Genomic DNA, 20,223 nt, shown 5'->3' with positions numbered 1-20,223 from the left:
ATATTTGAGTAGTAACACCAAGAAAAACAAATGCAGCCTTTCTTCGCCTAGTCTCTCTTCCATATTGACCAAATGTAAATTTTCAACAAAGAGCTTTTAGAAATACTCCTACGACTTGAACTTTATCCAGCTGATTAGCTCAGATAAATCCTTGACTTAACAAAAATTAGTGGTCTTTGTAGTTAGAAGTACATTGTTGTATTTCTGACAACTGAATGTAGTTTATAGGATTATCATGAGAGTAATTGATACCAAAGCATTAGATTGAGTTGGCAAGCTACTTACGACATGATGGCTGGTTTTTAATGGCATGCTACACGTTGGCCTCTGCCAGCCCCTTCTTTCAGAAGCTCTAAGAGTCATTTGCCTTTGGCTTATAATCAGCCTTCTCTCTTGGAGTTAATGCTTGGTAGTTTCTTAGTAACAAGGACACACTTCTTCCAAAAGAAAAGTGACTAGACTCTTGACATACAGCTTTTTAAGAAGATTGTAGGCCCCACATTAGATTCTCTAAAGAAAAATATGTTCAGTAATTTCACTGCCACTGACTGAATTGTGCCCAGCTTTCTTGGTCTGATGTTACAGAAAAGCCTACAATTCTTAATCTGTTTTAAAAGGATTCTTTAGATACAAATAAGTAGTCCTAACTGTAACCTTCTGTAAACCATGTTTTTCATTTGCTATGAAATTCCTTGAGAATTTATTGTTGGATTATTATACCACAAATAATTCTGTATAAATCTGCGAATATTAGCATCTGTTTGTGTACATTTTTAGAATTTCTACATATGCAGTACATCCAAAGACTAATCTTGCAAAGCCTGGTTTTCTAAAAATCTAATCTAGAAATCCGCTAAAATTTCTCCAAGTTTGTCTTCTACTGAACATTTGAATTTTAACATCTTTAACGTTGTTTGCCTCCTCAGATGTCCGGCTACTACTTAATAATGACAATCTCCTCAGGGAAGGGGCAGCACAGTAAGTATCTTTCTAAGTCCACTTACTTGTTATTCTAATATTGAGTAAACTATGTTGATAGTAAACTAGTACCTGAAAACTAAGTTTAAAATACCTCAAAATAAAGCAGTTGGTTTTTAACAATTTTAGGGTTTTTTTTTTCCCCTTGGAGAAAACATGTTCCCCCAAAATGTTGTTTACTTCCTTAAAGTTTATTTTATATGGTCTTATTTTTATTTTTGCCTAGATTTTCCCTGTTAAAGCAGGTTTAGTTCTTTTAGTTCAGGCTGAATTTTTTTATAACTGCCAGTTATAGAAAGATTAGGCTGCTATTGAGGAGTGATAATGTTTCTCAAATTGCAAAAAAATAGCAGATATTCAGAACGTACCTTAATAGAGTTAACCATAGAATAATTGCATTATTATTCTACCCAATCATTGGCTCCTTATCACTGTCAGGCTAACTAATATTTCTAGAATATCATTTTCATTTTGTCCTTGTCCTCAAAAACATTAGATTGGTGGTTGGTTGGTTGGTTGGTTTTCTTGTCTTCTTCAAATCTAAATACTATCTAGCTTTCTAGGGCCCCTGTTCTCTGGCTTTATCACTACTGTTCTTTATTCTTCAATACAAAGTAGTCTTTCAGTTACTGTCTATCCAACTGGCCCAGAGTTCCTCTGTAAAGAGGAAATCAGAATTGGATAATGACTGGGCAAGTGTGGGGTGGGGAGATGGAACAAGGATTTTGATGCAGAGCAACAAATTATTATTATTAAGGCATTTGGTGTGATACATAATTTGTTTAGGTTTTAACTGTAGAAAATGTTTTAAGAATTGCTGCCTGGGAAAGTCTTCTGCCCTGTCCATACTGCTTTTTCAGAACTCATTTTGGGACCAGATCCTACAAACCTAAAATTTGTACAGCATCACTATAATTGCCATAATGAACGATACCCCAATTATACATTCTCTTTCACTGTTCTGTGAACTACCTTTTTCTTCTTTATTTTGGCTGTGCCACATGGCATATAGGATAGTAGTTCCCCAACCAGGGATGGAACCCGGCCCCCTGCAGTGGAAGTGTGCAGTCCTAACCACTGGACTGCCAGGGAATTCCCTGAACTATCTTTTATATTTATTTATATATAATTCTTTTCTCTCCTTCTTCTCCCTTTAAAAAAAAAAAAAACAGTGCATTTGCCCAGTATAACATGGATCAGTTCACACCTGTGAAGATAGAAGGATATGAAGATCAGGTAATAGTTGTTTCTATTAGATAGACTGTGCCTGGAAAGTAGTAGAAATACTATAAAACAGATGTCTGAAGATAAGATGCTGAATAAATTCATGTCTTAGTATCCTTAGCTTTTGTAGGTATTCTACATATTAGGAAATTCTTCCTCCCTCTGAAAATACTAGGAGTTTCTTTGAAGAGAGAGCTGTCCCTAACAAGAACAGTAAAAGTAAAAGGAATTGAGTTTTACACAAGTTTTCCAGCTGTCTCTAATTCTCCTTGGTAAGAATAACAGGAGACATTATATTTAACAGGAAAACAAGAATTCCTGTTCCAGTACAGGAACAAAGCAAATACATATTCCCATTTTTACCGCAGTTATTAACATTATATGAAAGGGCTTTACAAATTCATTAATGTACACTTCAAAGGCAATATGGCACCAAATAGCAAATGCCTTTTAAAAGTCTGAACCCCCTTTGAACCCACAAGTCCATAGAATTTATCCTAGGGAAATAAGTATATAAATGTGTAAAAAGATTATTTGAAGCAAGGTTTATGATAATGAAAAATTGGGAACAATCTAAATGTCCAGCGTTAAATTAAATATCTATAAAGCAATTATACTCCAATAAAGATGTTAAAAAAATTTTTTTAATAAAATAAATAAAATATCTGTAGGCCAAAATCCTATGTAACCATTGAAAACTGATAGAAATATTGAACTGGGAATATGTTCATGATATATTAAGCTAAAACATAAAGCAATATGTAGCATTATGCTAGTTTATTTTTAAATAGATATTTAAATGAACAGTTATACTAATCTGCATCTTAAATTCTGTGAAAGGTACATCTTACTTTATATGCCACTAAGAAAGAGAAAATACTGTCAGTTAAACTATGACACAGTCCTAAGATGCTGTCAAGTTTAAGATGTATCCCATTTTATGAGATGTTAAATCATGAGGGGAATGTATGCATCTTTAGACTCAGAAATAAAGTAGTATATAGATGTGCATAGAAATGGAAATGTGGGAAAATATACACCAAAATGTTAACTCCCTATGTTGGGATTACAGGATTACCGTAATATGTTTTGTTTGTTGTTTTTTGTTTGTTTTAGTTTATATTTGTGCTTATCTTTATTTTCTCAATGGAACTAGATTAATTATAAGTATAAAAGACAAAAAAACACTGAAAAATAAATGATAAATATTGCTTACAGTTGATATTGTATACTTCACTAATACAGCAGAATTATTGAAATAATAAGGTCTGTGTCCAGATATATGATATAAGAACATTCCCATATACATGCGGTAGCCAGCTTAAAAATATCGTCAAAAGGAGTTCACATTCTTAGCCACAACAACAACACATTACCTAGACATAAAAGGAAAATATGGAAAGATGTTTGAGTTATTAAAGTAGATGCCATCACTGCATATAATAGAAAATCAACTACAGTGGGTTAACTAAATAGAGACTATTTTTGTCACATAAAAAGTCCAGAGGTAATATTTTGGGATGTTATGGCAGTTCCATATCATCAGAGACGCAAGTTGCTTCTAGCTCTCTGTTGTGCCATCCTTATGTATGGTTTTCATTATCATGTTCTCAAGATAGCTGATCCATCTCTGGGCACTGAATGCATGTTCCAGGAAGGAAGGAGGAAGGTGCAAGAGGTGCTATTGGCTGTTCCAGAAGCACCTTCCACTGATAAATTGTTGCCAGAATGCATATCACTTTATCATTCCTAGCTGAGAAGTGTTGTCTCTTTAGTTGGACATATTGCCTTCTTGAAAACCTTTGAGGTTCTATTAGTAAGGAAAAGGGAGAGAATGGATATTGGATAGGAAACAAGCAAGAGTCTGTCACACAGTTCATATATACCCACCCACACACACATTTTAATCAGAGAAATGAATGGAAAATTAAATAGATGTAAATGCCACATTTCTGAATAAGGAATATAAATAATATGCAAAGTTTATCCGATTTAGAAATATAAATAATATGTGAAGCTTTTTCAAATAGATTCCATACAATTCCTAATGACAATTGTAATAGACCATACAGGATTTTTCTGATCAAGAACAACAATGAAGGAAGACTAATGCTAGCAAACATAAAGTCATAAAGCAATGACAGTAGAGCCTTAAACTAAGTAACATAAAATAGAAGGGAAAAGGAAATAATTGATAAAATGTATGTTTGATCTAATTTTGATTTTCAAAGCCAACTGTATACCTAGATTAATTCCAAGTATAGTTTAAAGGTTGACTATATATATATTTTTTTGCTGTACGCGGGCCTCTCACTGCTGTGGCCTCTCCCGTTACGGAGCACAGGCTCTGGACACGCAGGCTCAGCGGCCATGGCTCACGGGCCCAGCCGCTCCACGGCATGTGGGATCTTCCCGGACCGGGGCACGAACCCGTGTCCCCTGCATCGGCAGGCGGACTCTGAACCACTGCGCCACCAAGGAAGCCCAACTATTTTTTAAACATAAAAATTTACTAGGAAATGGAAAGAGATTCATAACTTGAATAATGATGAAACATTAGAAAAGTTTATCAAAGAAAGTGACTTCTGCAAAATAAAAAGATTTTAAAAATAAGATTTAAAAAGGAGAAAATATGTACCTCAAACATAATAAAAAGCTTATTCAAATACCTAAGGGTGATTCCAAGAGTTCAGTGGATAAATGAGCAACAGACATGAACCAACTGTACCCAATTGGAGAATACAGAGCAAACATGAAAAGTGTTAGATCACCTACTAATAGTAATTAAGGAAGTACAAATTAAAATTTTAATGTGAATATATTCACCTTGTAGTTACAGAAGTTACAAAATTATAATGAAAAAGCTTTATGAAGGTAAGACTAAGGAAATAGTTTTATGTATTTTTCCTACTGTCATTATAAACAAGGTTTTTAAAGATAGTCTGATGATAAGGACAGAAATCTCAAAAGTAAGAATTCTTTCCAAAGAATTCTTTTTAAGGAGAAGAGAAGACTTTATTTATGGTAGAACTTATAGTGGCTTTCAATGGTAGAAACTGTAACTAGCTTAAAGCTCCTTCAATTCAGAAATGATTAAGTATACTATGATATGTATAATGAGATATACATATAATGAGATCATATATAGTTAATTTTAAATGGTAACTGTGTCAAAAGACAAATGGCAAGTTAGGGGAAAATATGTGGATCTCAAAACACATGCAAAAGGATAATCTCCCTGGAGTTCAACTAGAAAAACACCAAAGACTCCGTAGAAAAGTGGGCAAAAGTTAGGTACACATAGTTCACCAAAGTGGAAATATAAATGACTTTTCTTTTAAGGTGAGAAGAAATGGGCTTGTACCTTGGTACAACATCCTGTGATGGCAGTTTGTCGATCTCTATCAAAATTATGAATGCATTTACCCTTGACCCAACTGTCCTGCTTCAGGGAATTTATCCCACAGGTGTGCTTGGCACATGTACGTAATTTGTACATAACGAACATACAAGGACATTCATTGGAGTATTGTTCATAACAGCAAAAGATTAGAAACTACCCAAACTATCCATTAATAGGGGACTGGTTGAATAAATTTTTGTACACCTGTACAATAGAGTCACACCTGGCTATAATAAGCAAGGAAGTTCTCTAAGCACTACTATGGAAAGATCATCTAGATATGTCAGAATTAAAAAGAAAGAAAAAGTACACTATAGTATTCTAGTTTTTGTGTAAAAGAAAGGGGTGGAGAATTAGAATATTAAATTCTATTTGTTAAAAGAAACAAAGAATAATCAAAATTGGAAATTGGCAAATTTTTTCTGTAAAGGGTCCGATAGTAAATATTATCTGATAGTAAATATTGGGACAAAGAGTCAGCCTTGACTACTCAGCTCTGCTATTGTAGCAGGAAAGCAGCCATAGACCATACAAAAACAAACAAGTGGGGCTGTGTTCAACAAAACTTTATTTACAGAAACAAATGCCACCTCATGCATAGCATGCCAAAGACAATTCTTGCTCTAAATTAATAAAATCAGTTACCTTTGTGTGGAAAGGGGGTATATGTTGGGAATTTGGTGAATGGGAGATAAAGGTGAGAAAAAGATTTTACTTTATATAGTATTTTTCATTTTTGAACCATGTGATTTATTGTATCACCTATTTTAAATGCTAAGTGTAATGACTGGAAAAAGTTCATGAAATATGTGAAAAAGGAATACAAAAGTGTACATATAAGTTATTACAGTTATATGTATGTACATAGGTTGTATATTAAACAGAAACCAAGAAATGAAGGGTATTGTTAGAATGGGGGAAATGTTGCAGTTTAGAGTTGACTTACCCCAAAACATAATATTTTTGTAAAAATAAAAATATGAATTGATTGAAAAATCGATTATGAAAGAAATCTGACTAAATGAAAAGTTAATCGTCTCCAGAATTGTATTTGTTTGTTTTGTAAAATGTGACAAGAAGAACTGTCTTTTTTTACAGAGTTACTTATTTTTGTAATTATTCTTTGGAAGGTCTTAATTACAGAACACGGTGACCTGGGTAATAGCAGATTTTTAGATCCAAGAAACAAAATTTCCTTTAAGTTTGATCACTTACGGAAAGAAGCAAGTGACCCCCAGCCAGAGGAAGTAGATGGAGGTCTGAAGTCTTGGAGAGAATCCTGTGACAGTGCTTTAAGGGCCTATGTGAAAGATCATTATTCCAACGGCTTCTGTACTGTTAAGTATCTGCCTGCTTCATTATTAGAGTGTTGTTTTTCTTATATTTACCTTATCATTTGGAGGCTTTGGCCAGCCACAACATATCTTCTTTTTTTTTTTTCTTTTTTTTTTTTTTGCGGTGCATGGGGCCTCTCACTGTTGTGGCCTCTCCCGTTGCGGAGCACAGGCTCCGGACGTGCAGGTTCAGCGGCCATGGCTCACGGGCCCAGCCGCTCCGCGGCACGTGGGATCCTCCCGGACCGGGGCACAAACCCATGTCCCCTGTATCGGCAGGCGGACTCCCAACCACTGCGCCAGCAGGGAAGCCCTACCTAGAAATATTTTTGTTTCTCCTGTCCTTAAGTGGGTTGGGTATGGGGTGAGGGAGGACATTTCTTCAGTTAAGATAGTAATTCCTGTAAGTTACTTCTCTTCTTCTTCCACCTTGCCCCTCCTTCCTCTCCTCTACTTCTCCCTTCCCTCATCTCTCTCTCTGCTATACAACCAAAGCATGGAGCATTCTGCTCCTACTAGTGCCCTCCTCATTACTTATCCACTTCTTAACCCTATGAATTTTGGCTTCAGTCCCTACTCTACAAAAACTGCTCTCTGAGGTTACTAATGATTCCTGAATTGCCTGACCCAGTGTCCTTTTCTTGGTCCTTGACTTTTGTATGGCATTTCACACTGAGGCCAACCAGCTACTTCTAGAAATTATCTTTTCTTAGGCTGCTATGTCAGTACCCTCTAATTATTCTTACTCTGTCTCTGCTTATTTCTTTACCTCTCCCCTACTTTTGTAAATGTAGGCATTCCCCATTGCTGTATTTCTCTCTCTCAAAAACTCATAGTTTATTTAATGTAGGGGAAGTTACAGAATATTGTGTCAGAAAAGCAATGGGTTTGGGTTCTACCTTAACCACTTTCTGAATGACCTTGGACAAGAAGCTCTGTGAACTTCACCTTTATCATCTATAGATAATAACAGTGTGTTTCACTATATTTATTAGAGCAAAAGGAAAATAAATATAAAAACATTTTGTGGACTGTAAAGCCTTTTGTTTTTTTCTTTTCCTTGGTGATCACATTTTTGTTCACCTCTCCTACACTAAGGAACAGTTGGTATTTCTAACTTCTAGCTGGACATTTCCATCTGAATTTTCTAATTTGTTAATGACACCACTGTCTTTCTAGTCACCCAAGCATGCAAGTACTTTGGCCCCTTCCTTTCTCTTGCCCTTCACTTGCTATATGTTGCCAGACTTTTGACTGTGCTTCTGCATCCGTATGCCCATTGACACTACCCTATTTTACTGCCTAGATTAATTCTGTAGCCTAACTTTCAACTTTTCTCCCATTTTACTCTGTACACCAATATTGATTATTATCCCCAAATAGTTCTGGTCATGTTGTTTTGGTTTCTGTCCGTTGCCTGTAGAATAAAGTCCAGTCTTCTTACCTTACATCTACTACTACATGGCCTAAATCTACCATCCTATGTTATCTTCCACAGTTCCACTTCACACACACCCTCTAACCTGACAGAACTAATTACCATTGAGTCATTCACTGGACCAGCACCCCCGTTTCCTCCCTGAACTGCCTACTCATCTTTATTCTCAGTCTCTACTTACCAGAATCTCATCTGTCTTGTAAGGCCCATTCCAACTGTTACCTCTCTTGTACCCTAAACCTAAAGCAGTATTTCCTTCTGTATTCATTGTACCACTCTCTTCTCTAGAACTTAACATGTGGTTTGTGTTCATATTCCATGAACTCTCTGAGTTGTAAGCTTACCCTGTTTGACTCTTCATCTCCCCCAAGGATTTAGCACACTGCTTTTGTATAGTGTTTGTTGCTTAAATATGTTTTCAAGAATCTAACTTTTTTTTTTTAACAATAGGTTTATGCTAAAACTATAGATGGGCAACAGACCATTATTGCATGTATTGAAAGCCACCAGTTTCAGCCTAAAAACTTCTGGTAAGAAAGTAAATGTTCTCTTCTTTTTTTAATCTAATTTATACAGGAAAGAAACCAAACCAGCAGTTGAGACTTGTTTTTTTATTTTTTATAAATTTATTTTTTTTATTTTTGGCTGTGTTGGGTTTTTGTTGCTGCACACGGGCTTCCTGTAGTTGCGGCGAGCGGGGCTACTCTTTGTTGTAGCACACGGGCTTCTCATTGCAGTGGCCTCTCTTGTTGCGGAGCACGGGCTGTAGGCGTGGGGACTTCAGTAGTTGTGTGCAGTCTCGGTAGCTGTGGCTCGCGGGCTCTAGAGCGCAGGCTCAGTAGTTGTGGTGCACAGGCTTAGTTGCTCCGAGGCATGTGGGATCTTCCTGGACCAGGGCTCGAACCGGTGTGCCCTGCATTGGCAGGCGGATTCTTAACCACTGTGCCACCAGGGAAGCCCGAGACTTGGTTTTTAATCTAACTAGCTTGCGATAAGTTATCTGACTTAGAGGCTTCAGTTCCCTACTGCAGAATGAGGGACTTGGATGTGATCATTTAGATTTCTTCTAAGATTTTATAATTTATCTTTCAAATATTACTCTTATATTGAGTGAGAATAAGTGATTAATAAAGTACCCAGTGGGAAGTGTGAGTTTTACTTGAGTTTGTTTAATAATACTTGAGTTACTGCATAACTCAGTGGCCCATCCATTTGTGTGTGCAAAAGCCTCTCATGAGCAGAACAGGCATGGTTTTCTACTCCAAGATAAAAAATGAAAGGTGAAAGTCAGAATAACTTAGAAAAGGCTTATGATAAGGCCAGTTGGATACAAACTTACATTTGAGTGGATAGAGCCCTGGATTTGTCAAACTGGAAATGACTTGTTTCTTTTTGGCAAATCACCTCTTCTTATTGTTAATTCTACACTGTTGTGTGTTTTAATAGGAATGGTCGTTGGAGATCAGAATGGAAGTTCACCATCACACCATCTACAGCCCAGGTGGTTGGAGTACTTAAGATTCAGGTGAGATCCCAATATGTTAATAGGCCATGTTAAAACATCACATCTTTAAAACAAACATGCAAGTTGATATTTGTTCTGACATTAGAAATAAGGAACAGCTCTATGTAGATGCAAAAGGAGATCAATGGTAAATACAAATAGAAGTTGAAGCCTCCTTCCTAGGGAAGTACTGTAGTTAAACAGAGCTATTCTGGGTTGATAAAGGATAGTCATGTGAAGTGTACTGCTTGCTTGTTATTTTTCTCTTTCAAAGATAACCTAAGATTTTTCCAGGAATTATCAAGCAGCAGTTCTACGAAAGAAGAAAATAACTAATTATTAAAAAGTGACTATATAGCAGTTACTGGAACTTACTTAGAGTCTTTTATGTATCTTGTTTAAATGTGTACATATACATATACTTAAGGTTAAGTCTTAGCTCTGAAGAAAGCTACATGAATGGACTTGTTGTTCTATTTTATTTATTTATTTTACAGTAATGACAGGAGGTTTTAAACCAAGTAAATAAAACAGAGGAACTAGAGAGAATGGCCAAGTGTGATAAACCAAGCAGAGTAGATTTCTAATGCTGGTGTCAGAACAGACAGGCAGGTGAATAAGGAGCTTATTAACTCATTTGATGCCTATCTGGATTGAAGTCTTCTGATATCCTAACAGGTTTGACTTTCAAAATTCATGGTGATTTAATTCTTAAGCCCAACTAACTCTGAAGTCAGATTAAACAGTTAATGATATCTAAGAAGATCAGTACCTAATTTTACCTCTATTGTATTGTGGTTAAGTCTTGCTTTAATAACAATTAGCAAGAGTTGCCTTCTGAAATGGTATAATTTAATCGAAATATACATAGGAGATGTCATCTATAACCACTTTTTTCGTACGTACTGATTACTTCCTGCTACAAGTAGCTGCACCTCTCTTCCTGGGAGCTTTTCCTAGCTTTAGGAGCATTCCCAACTCAGATGAGGCAAACTGGAAGTATTACATTCATAGCTCTGGCACAGCCCTTAGTGCCATTCAAAAGCTGGTGGGTAAATATGCCAGCTTCTTCACCCCTCAGGTGGGACAGCTCTAAAGCATGTTCTGCATAGTCTTCCAGAGTCCAGTGCCCGCAGCTGTAATGTGTTCCTTAATGCACCTAGAACACTTCCTTGCCTTTTCTGTCTCATTTCCTTAGTCCTTACTAGTGCTTCCTGAGATTACCTCCGAAATAAACTTTATCTCACAAATCTTTATCCCAGGGTCGGCTTCTGGGGGAGCCCAACCGAAGAAAATATATTGTTCTATACCTGTTGACTATGTCTATGCTCTAGACCTCTTGTAACTGTGGCATCAGTATTAACCTGGCAGCTTACTATAAATTTATGCAAGGAAATTTATTTTCCTCCTAGAAGGAAATAAGTTACTTGTGTTTCAGCTTTGCCAAGGCAAACCTATAAATTAAGAGCGCACATCACAGAGGTTTCTGATAAGACTTTTACAACAGGGCCCAGTACCCAGACCTCATTTATAACTTACCCCAGACTGGCTGATCACTTTGGGGGAAAGCTTACTTCATTTACATATCTTTTAAAAATCAGAGTGAGAGTTATTTGGAAATGTCATTAAGATATTTAAACCTTTGGTTATTCTATAAGCAAAAGGATAGCTCTGGGAAGGCAACAATTTCTGAGGATTTACATTGATGATAGTCATGTTGAAATTTTTATTAGCAGATGAAACCTAGGAAAGGTTTTGTTACTTTTGGTGACTGTGACTGAACCTATCTTGTAAATTGCTGAAACTTCCTGAGCCTTACATCTAGTTGAATGGTTAGTCTGTCTCTTGGGTAATCCTCCTTCTTGCTAATTGTTCTCATAATTGTAGTACCCCACTTTGCCGTACTTTTTTTCAGGACTGCTTTTGCCTTACTTATTTTTGTAGCCTGATTTACCAGTAGAATATTTATTTTTCAGTCCTGTCTTTAACCCTCAATCAAGCTTTTCCTGCACTTGGTCAGATCTACTTAACCAAAAACGATGATGGTGTATATGGAGAGATGCGTAAAGGATTAGGATCCATTAAAATTTCTTGGTTTTCACAGAGAAAAACTAACGTTAATTGATTTTATTTTAATATTTTTAAGAGTGAAATCTTATTTAAGATCTTTGTATTCACAGTGCGTAGCACAGTGTCTGGAAAGCAACAAGCCCATAGTAATGTTGTTCATTAATTAATAATGAGTTTTCCCTGCTAAGGAAAGAGAATTCTTAAATTTAAGTCTTCTGTGAATTTTAACCACCATTGTAAATTACCATTGGTCATACTAATTATTTGCTCAGACTTGATAAGTTTGGGGATGGCTGAAAGCATGGATTTGTGCTCTAAGCAGTAAGTTTCTATGTGACCTACATAACTTGCTCAAACATTGTCTCACACAGGTTCACTATTATGAAGATGGTAATGTTCAGTTGGTTAGTCATAAAGATGTACAGGACTCAGTAACTGTTTCGGTGAGTGTGGAATATTTAATGTCTGTCTCACTTTCATCTTGTTTTTGTTTTAAAAAAATTAGCTTTGATCCTGAGTACTGATTCTTTCTTTTTCTTTTTTTTTTTTAATTTATTTATTTTATTTTTGGCTGCGTTGGGTCTTCGTTGCTGCGTGGGCTTTCTCTAGTTGCGGTGAGCAGGGCTACTCTGTGTTGTGGTGCGCGGGCTTCTCCTTGCAGTGGCTTCTCTTGTTGCGGAGCACAAGCTCTAGGTGCACAGGCTTCAGCAGTTGTGGCTTGCAGGTTCTAGAGTACAGGCTCAGTAGTTGTAGCACACAGGCTTAGTTGCTCCACGGCATGTAGAATCTTCCCGGGCCAGGGCTTGAACCCGTGTCCCCTGCATTGGCAGGCAGATTCTTAACCACTGCACCACCATGGAGGCCCCTGAGTACTGATTCTGCCACTAGAAATTTAGGTTGTTTTCACTACTTTGATTTTGGCAGCCTTTACCTTTTTTTTAAGCACTTTATAAAAGATTCTACTTTTTTATATTTTTAAATTTTTATTGAAATATAGTTGATTTACAATGTTGTGTTAGTTTCAGGTATACAGCAAAGTGATTCAGTTACATATATATATATGTATGTATGTATATATATATTCTTTTTTTAGATTCTTTTCCATTATAGGTTATTAAGATACTGAGTATAGTTCCCTGTGCTAAGCAGTAGGTCCTTGTTTTGGGCAGCTTATAATTGTTAGTATGTAACCAGCCCGTTTTGTTGGTTGCTTGATGTTAGTTCATAGTCTTTGAGAATAGTGATAATGGCTTTAGAGAATTCAGACTTCTTTTTCTTTCTCAGTTGTGAGATTTGCTCAAAGAACAGCAGTATCTTCAACTGATAAATACCAGGAGGAAGGAAAGTTTGCCAAACTAAACCTTAGAGGGGTTATCATCCATACATTCATATCATTAGAGAAACCGAACATTTTTAGGAATATTCAATCAAACGGTATTGTGTTCCATACCTGGAAAGAAGGGACATAATTTTTTGTGCATTCACAGTACTTCTTTATATTCCTAGAAGTTACTGAGCACTCTCAAATAGCTTTTGTTTATGTGTGTTATATCTATCTACCTTAGTAGAAATTAAAACCGAAAAATGTTAAAAATACTTATTAATTTAAAAATAACAATAACAGGTACTCCCTGGCAGTCCAGTGGTTAAGACTCCGTGCTTTCACTGCAGGGGGTGCGGGTTTGATACCTTTTTGGAGAATTAAGTTCCCACATGCCACACCATGTGGCATGGTCAAAAAAGAAAAATCTAAAGCAAAAATAACAATAACAAACCCATTACTTGTTAACCTTCACTTTCACAATAAACAGCTGAATTTTCCAAGTTAAAAAAAATTAGTGAAAAGAATGTCATTGATTTACATTTTCACAAAGTGTGTAATGTCTGACTTAATAAAAGACAACTGGATTCTCATATGTGCTTCACACATTAGCCCTCAAAAAGTAATGAAGTCGGGACTTCCCTGGTGGCACAGTGGTTAAGAATCCGCCTGCCAATGCAGGGGACACGGGTTCGAGCCCTGGTCCAGGAAGATCACACATGCCTTGGAGCAACTAAGCCCATGTGCCACAACTACTGAGCCTGCACTCTGGAGCCCGCGAGCCACAACTACTGAAGCCTAAGTGCCTAGAGCCTAAGCCATCGCAGTGAGAAGCCGATGCACCGCAACAGAGTACCCCTGCTCACCACAACTAGAGAAAGCCCGTGCACAGCAATGAAGACCCAACGCAGCCAAAAATAAATAAATAGATTTATTTTAAAAAAAGAAAAAAAGTAATGAAGTCATCACACATTACATAGCTTCTATGAAACTACACTGTACATACATGAGAGTGAGAGTGGAAAAGGCAATTAACTATGTCTTAGTATTATTATGAATAGAAAGTAGTTTTGACTCTTTGAAAGGATCTTGGGATGCTGCCCTGGGCATTAAATCTCACCCTCTTTAATTCTGTTTTACTTAATTGTGAAAGAAAGAGAGAGATTCAATTCATTTTGTACCCGAATCTTGTAAAGCAAAATGTGATTGATTGGCTTAGAGGAGCCTCTGAGCTTAGAATATATGACTGATATGTCTGAGGGCAACGTTTATATCATCTTAAACCAGAGATATTTTCAAGGCATAAAAATTTCAAGACATCATGATGTCTTTTGGGCATACTGTAGTAGATTGGAAAGAAATGTGGGGTTTTTTGATGAGGACCTGGATTTGGATCCCATCTTTATCATTCAAAGGCTGTATAATTTTGGTCAAGTCACTTAAGAGGATTCTGTTTTCTCATCTGCAAAATGGAGGTGGTAATAATAACATCTATTTCACAGGGTTGTTGTGAGAATCAAAGAAGATAATGTGAATGGGAAAGGTTGAAAAACTAAATTGTTATACAAATGTTAGTTTAGATGGAGTTACTTTTTAGTATTTTTTTATTCACTGCTTACTGAATTATATTCACTGCTTAAGAATTTTTAAAATTCTTATTTCCCCCTTTTCCTCTCTCTATTAGAATGAAGTCCAAACTGCTAAGGAGTTTATTAAAATTATAGAGCATGCAGAAAATGAGTATCAGGTAAGATGATTTGAAACTGGTTTTTCTAGGTCTAATGCCTTATTTTGCTTTTAACATATTTTGTTACACTTCTCTCTCCTTTGAACATAAATATACATGTTGCTCAGTGTTAGTAAGTGTGAGACTTTGCAGACCTTCTTGCATTCTGCTTACAATCAAGGTTTTGGCATTGGAAGGTACTACAGATTTCCCCTACTATCCCAAAGTAGAGCGTTCCTGTGAAACCTTTCCTAAGTCCAAATGGCATGAAGCAGAGAAGCAATTACCTTAGAACACATCTTGCTTTCAGGTGCACAAATAATGCTCACAGATGCAGTTCACAGCTCCAGCTTGCTTGATGCTCACAGATGCAGTTCACAGCTGTTCACAGCTCCAGCTTGCTTGATGCTGAGCTGCTGAGTGTAATTCCTGAGGAAGGAGCTTGGTGGGGTCACTGTTACTGCTCATGGTGCACCCTGCCCCTATAACAGCCTCACTGCAAAACAAATGCTGAACGCTGTTTTTGCTTTTTGCTTTGGTAAAAGCAAAGTGACATAAAGTAAACTTTGGAAAAGCGGGGGATACCTGTATAGCCCTTGTTTTAGAAATAATATAGGTGGGCTTCTTAACCTGCTTCAGAGATTGGAGAAATGCTCACTAGAAATCTTACAGCCTGTATGTCCTTTGGGGACTCAAGCATGTCCTTTGACTATATCTGGTTTCTGTTCAAGCAACTTATTTTCTATTATCTATTGCAGACAGCAATTAGTGAAAACTATCAAACAATGTCAGACACCACGTTCAAGGCCTTGCGCCGGCAACTTCCAGTTACCCGCACCAAAATCGACTGGAACAAGATACTCAGCTACAAGATTGGCAAAGAAATGCAGAATGCTTAAAGGCTGAATGTAGGATTCTTCAATACATGGAAAGAAAGGATGCAATGTGTGGTCATATGATAAATAAGTGATTTATAAACAAGAGTGATATTTTGCTAGGGCTTTCAAAGTTAACAGGTTTTCTAGCCTCATGGAATACTGTTGAACCTATAGCATTGTCTTGATTCTTTTGTGTTTTCTGCCTGGTAATTTTCTGTTTTCACTATATCTACTTGTAAATCTTTTTTTTTTTTTTCAATTCTGCCACATTTAATGATGGAGAGAGATATCTATCCTGGAGTCATTTTACTGTTTAGAAAATTTTCCTAGCCATGAAGCCCTGTCACTGACATAGACAGGTAATATGTTCAGTACTTTTCTACCCAGTCCTTCAAAGCACTTCTGGTACTTCAGTGGTTTTTACTGATCAACCAACAGCTAAAGAGGCTATGCTACAAACTACAGCTGAATGGAAGACACATTCATCCTTCTCCCTCCAGTTGCTTTGATCATCATTTATAGCATCTCATAACTATAGTTTCAAACATTTGGATTGGGGTTTTTCAGACCCTTTTTAGAGGCAAAGGAAGTTTTCTGGAAGTTCCATTATAGCCAGCTTCTCTGGGGAAGTTGTTTTTAAATCCAAAGACTTGAACCACATTCCCTACAAATGAACGTGTTTGCTTTCTTCCCTTCCATCACTGTTTCCTTCTCATCTAGTACCATTATAGTTGTAGACATGTGCAGTTTTAGAAGAGTTTTACCCACTTATTATTTTTTTAATATTCAAAAACTGCTGACATACTAGGGATATAGTAGAGTATAAAACTTGAAAAAATGCAGATGTTGAAGGAATAATAGGTATCTTGTGCTTTAATACTTTGTGGCAGAATTGTACTATAAGCGAATGAATCAAACAACTATGTTAATCTCAAACAAAAACTAAAAATGAACCAAAGTGAGAAGGACAACGTTCAGACAGTATCTTTCTATTGTAACCTGTTATTTAAGGGAATACTAGTGATTTGTTCTAAATAGGATGTAAAACTTTTTCCAAATTACTTCCTCAGTCCTGCCTGCCAACTCAAATATAACTGTGATATAGCAACCCTTCCCAAGTTTATTGGCAGGTAAGGTGTGATCTCAGAATACACAGGTAACATAGATATGATATAACTGGTAATGGTGGATTCATTTACATTGTTTACACTTCTATGACCAGGCCTTAAGGGAAGGTCAGTTTTTTAAAAACCAAGTAGTGTCTTCCTCCAAATACATGTCAAAAGAAGGGTTTGTGTTTCAGCTTTGTTTCTGCTTGGTAATACAGTCAAGCAAGAGTTTATTTCCAAGTGACCCATTGAGCTGTGTAAGCATTTTTGTTTATTTCAAATAAAATATATTTGTATTATTTGTCATTCATACTATCCATCCATACCACACTATCCTCTGTATCAGGTAGTCCAATAGAAATATACCTGTTTTGTTCTTAAATTGTCTGAGTCTCTCCTTTTTGAGCCAGTCTCTTCAGCCTTTGTTCTCAAGGTAAGATATGGAACTGATCTTATTTGATGAGAATGTTCAAGGTTTCTGAAATTGGTTTCTACATTCAACTACTATAAATTCAGTGACTATCCAAAGACTTGCAAAGAACAGCTTTTTTTTTTTTTTTTTTTTTTTGGTAGACATGCCATGTGGACCATAGTTCCATGACCAGGGATTGAACCCATGCCCCCTACAGTGGGGAGCGTGGAGTCTTAACCACTGGACCACCAGAGAAGTCCTACCCCCCTTTTTTTCTTTTTTAAAGTTTGAGCAATTTCTCTATGGATCATACTGGTTTACACTCAGTGGCTACTGGTGTTTCAAAGGCTTTGTTTTAGGGTTTCCATTTCTGTCAAAAAGAAAAATCTAGTTATCTTCTCTTCCTATCACTCAGAAAACAAGGCCCAAGTAATTATAGTTACTAGGTAGGAAGTAGAAGTGAAAGAATCCCTGCACTGTGAACTTGGGTAATATTTCACATCAACTTTAAATGCTGCTTCCTTTCCATATGAGTTTAACTTGCTTACAGACATGTGGGAAAGGCTTCTGTCCTGTTTCCCAAAATGGAACCAGAGGCATTTCAGTGCTTCACCTTCCATTCAAGGCCAGTTCAAATTCCTACCCCTTTGAGGGACATTTAGGTGTACTACACTATGTACTTGTAGTACAGGTACAAGCATTCTGGCCTTTGCCTTTAACTTACTAACCCCATCAGCCTGCCCCATAGATTTCCTTAGTCCATACAGACTTTTGTAAAGACTCTTAATCTCTTGGCCACCTAAAGCCCTTGGTTTCTTATATAACTGGAGGTCAACTCTCCTTGCCAAGTCCTACACAGACCTCCTGATTTCCTTAACCTCCTTCAGCAGAGAATTTGCTTGAATTGTGTCTATTTTACCACACTGCTGAAATCAGCCTATGGTATCCTAGGGCAAAAGTTTCCCAGCCAGAGGGAGAGGAGTTTTCTGTGAGGCCTCACTCCTATATTTGAAATTTTGAAATTACACTGCTGAAATTTTGAAATTACTGCTTCATTTGTGCCTGGATGGTTGTGCTTCTGTTAGTTGCCTAGTTCTAGTAGTGCCTGTTCTTTTTTTTTTTTTTAATAAATTTATTTATTTATTTATTTTTGGCTGCGTTGGGTCTTCGTTGCTGCACGCGGGCTTTCTCTAGTTGCGGCATGCAGGCCGCTTATCGCGGTGGCCTGTCTCATTTTGGAGCATGGGCTCTGGGTGCATGGCCTTCAGTAGTTGTGGCTCGCAGGCTCTAGAGCGCAGGCTCAGTAGTTGTGGCGCCACGGGCTCAGTTGCTCCACGGCATGTGGGATCTTCACGGACCAGGGCTCGAACCCGTATCCCCTGCACTGGCAGGTGGATTCTTAACCACTGTGCCACCAGGGAAGCTGTGCCTGTTCTTTTTTATAATCTAGAACTCATCTAGATTCATGAGATACTTAGCAAACCTTGGCACATTTTCTCCAAACTCACAAAAGACTGATACAATCTGAATGCCAGTTTATAAATTCATAATTTAAATAGAACTACCAAGCTACTTACTACTTGGGAAATCAAAGAAAGAAAGAAAGACTGGTAAATATAGAACAAAACTGGCTGGTCCCATAAGATAAGCTAAGCTAACTAAAATTCTCGCTTGAACAGAGTATAAAACAGAGTAGGTAATTCCCTGGTGGTTCAGCTGTTAGGACTGCATGCTTCCACTGAAGGGGGCACGAGTTCATTCCCTGTTCCAGGAACTAAGATTCTGAAAGCCGTGCAGTGCAGCCAAAAGCAAAACAAAAAAAAACAGGGTATAGATCTAAGCCCTCTGAGGGCAGAAACCAAATGTATCACAAAGTATTCTTACGTATGTTGACTCATTTACTGTGGTTATGTTCTGTAAAGTTGCCAGCAAACACTGAATTAGCACATATTGAAACATTGCTCCTAGAGGAGATACAGAGTTAGGTTCCTGCAAGCATCTGGTCACAACATTTTTGTCAACCGATCAATACATAATCTTGGTTTATATGTTTTTATTTAAATCACTTTATTTAATATTCATTTTTATTCATTAACAGTGAATTCACGCTGACAGCTAATGCTATCATAGGAACTTAACATGGGAATTTTCTCTCTAAGGGACATCACAGCCTTAGGAATACTAGGCAGCATTTCAGCACTATGTAGGCTTGGGGACCATTTTAAGCAGCGAAATCAACAAAAACAAAAAACGTGACCACAAAATAGACCACGAAAAGGATTTTTATTATATGAGCCTGAAACAAGAAAGCAGGACATGGCCTTGTTCCACTTCAGCTGGGAACATACACATTGGGCAGCTCAAATTTTTTTTGCCACTCTTCACATCCACAGACGACTACAAAAGTGCAGCAAATATTGATTGGGGGATTCCTAATTTTAGCGAGTAGGTGAATTTGCAAATACAAAATCTGCAAGTAACGAGGCTCAGCTGTACCTGCCACAGCCATTCCTTTGGTCTGTGGTAGACTGACCAATTTCAGCATCTCAGTTTAAGGGCTGTTTCTAGTTGCCTTAGAGTAGTCTTAGTGGAATACATAGTTAGAGACAATTCAAATGCTGAATTGTAGAATCCAAGTAACTAGAGTAACGTGAATTTTGAAAAAAAACAGGGCTTTTAACATTCTTCTCCAAAGTATGGTTATCTTTGGAGGCTCTAGGTTTGTTCCAGTAATGTCATTGGCCAGAGTTAACTTTCAGATTGCCTTCGGTGCTTATTTAGTCCCAAACTAAAATCAACCTTACCACTTTAAAGTCAGATACTTAT

The 20,223-nt window shown here is 37.0% G+C and overlaps 1 protein-coding gene across 1 annotated transcript in view; it reads left to right on the top strand.

Moving 5' to 3' along the window:
• CAPZA1 (capping actin protein of muscle Z-line subunit alpha 1) overlaps window positions 1–17,367 on the top strand; it is a 47,539-nt gene extending 30,172 nt beyond the window's left edge. The window contains exons 3-10 of the mRNA XM_082648203.1: window positions 927–978; window positions 2,151–2,214; window positions 6,736–6,942; window positions 8,828–8,907; window positions 9,824–9,902; window positions 12,323–12,394; window positions 14,957–15,019; window positions 15,757–17,367. Of these exons, the coding sequence (XP_082504329.1) occupies window positions 927–978; window positions 2,151–2,214; window positions 6,736–6,942; window positions 8,828–8,907; window positions 9,824–9,902; window positions 12,323–12,394; window positions 14,957–15,019; window positions 15,757–15,897 (758 nt within the window). The 3' untranslated portion in view covers window positions 15,898–17,367. The remainder of the gene's footprint in view (window positions 1–926; window positions 979–2,150; window positions 2,215–6,735; window positions 6,943–8,827; window positions 8,908–9,823; window positions 9,903–12,322; window positions 12,395–14,956; window positions 15,020–15,756) is intronic.
• Window positions 17,368–20,223: the final 2,856 nt, after the last annotated feature.

This window comes from Grampus griseus (assembly GCF_964374135.1).
Source record: "Grampus griseus genome assembly, chromosome: 1".
In the NCBI taxonomy this organism is placed as follows: domain Eukaryota; kingdom Metazoa; phylum Chordata; class Mammalia; order Artiodactyla; family Delphinidae; genus Grampus; species Grampus griseus.
Note: the sequence above shows the minus strand (reverse complement) of the source record. Positions and strands in the feature narration are given on the sequence as shown.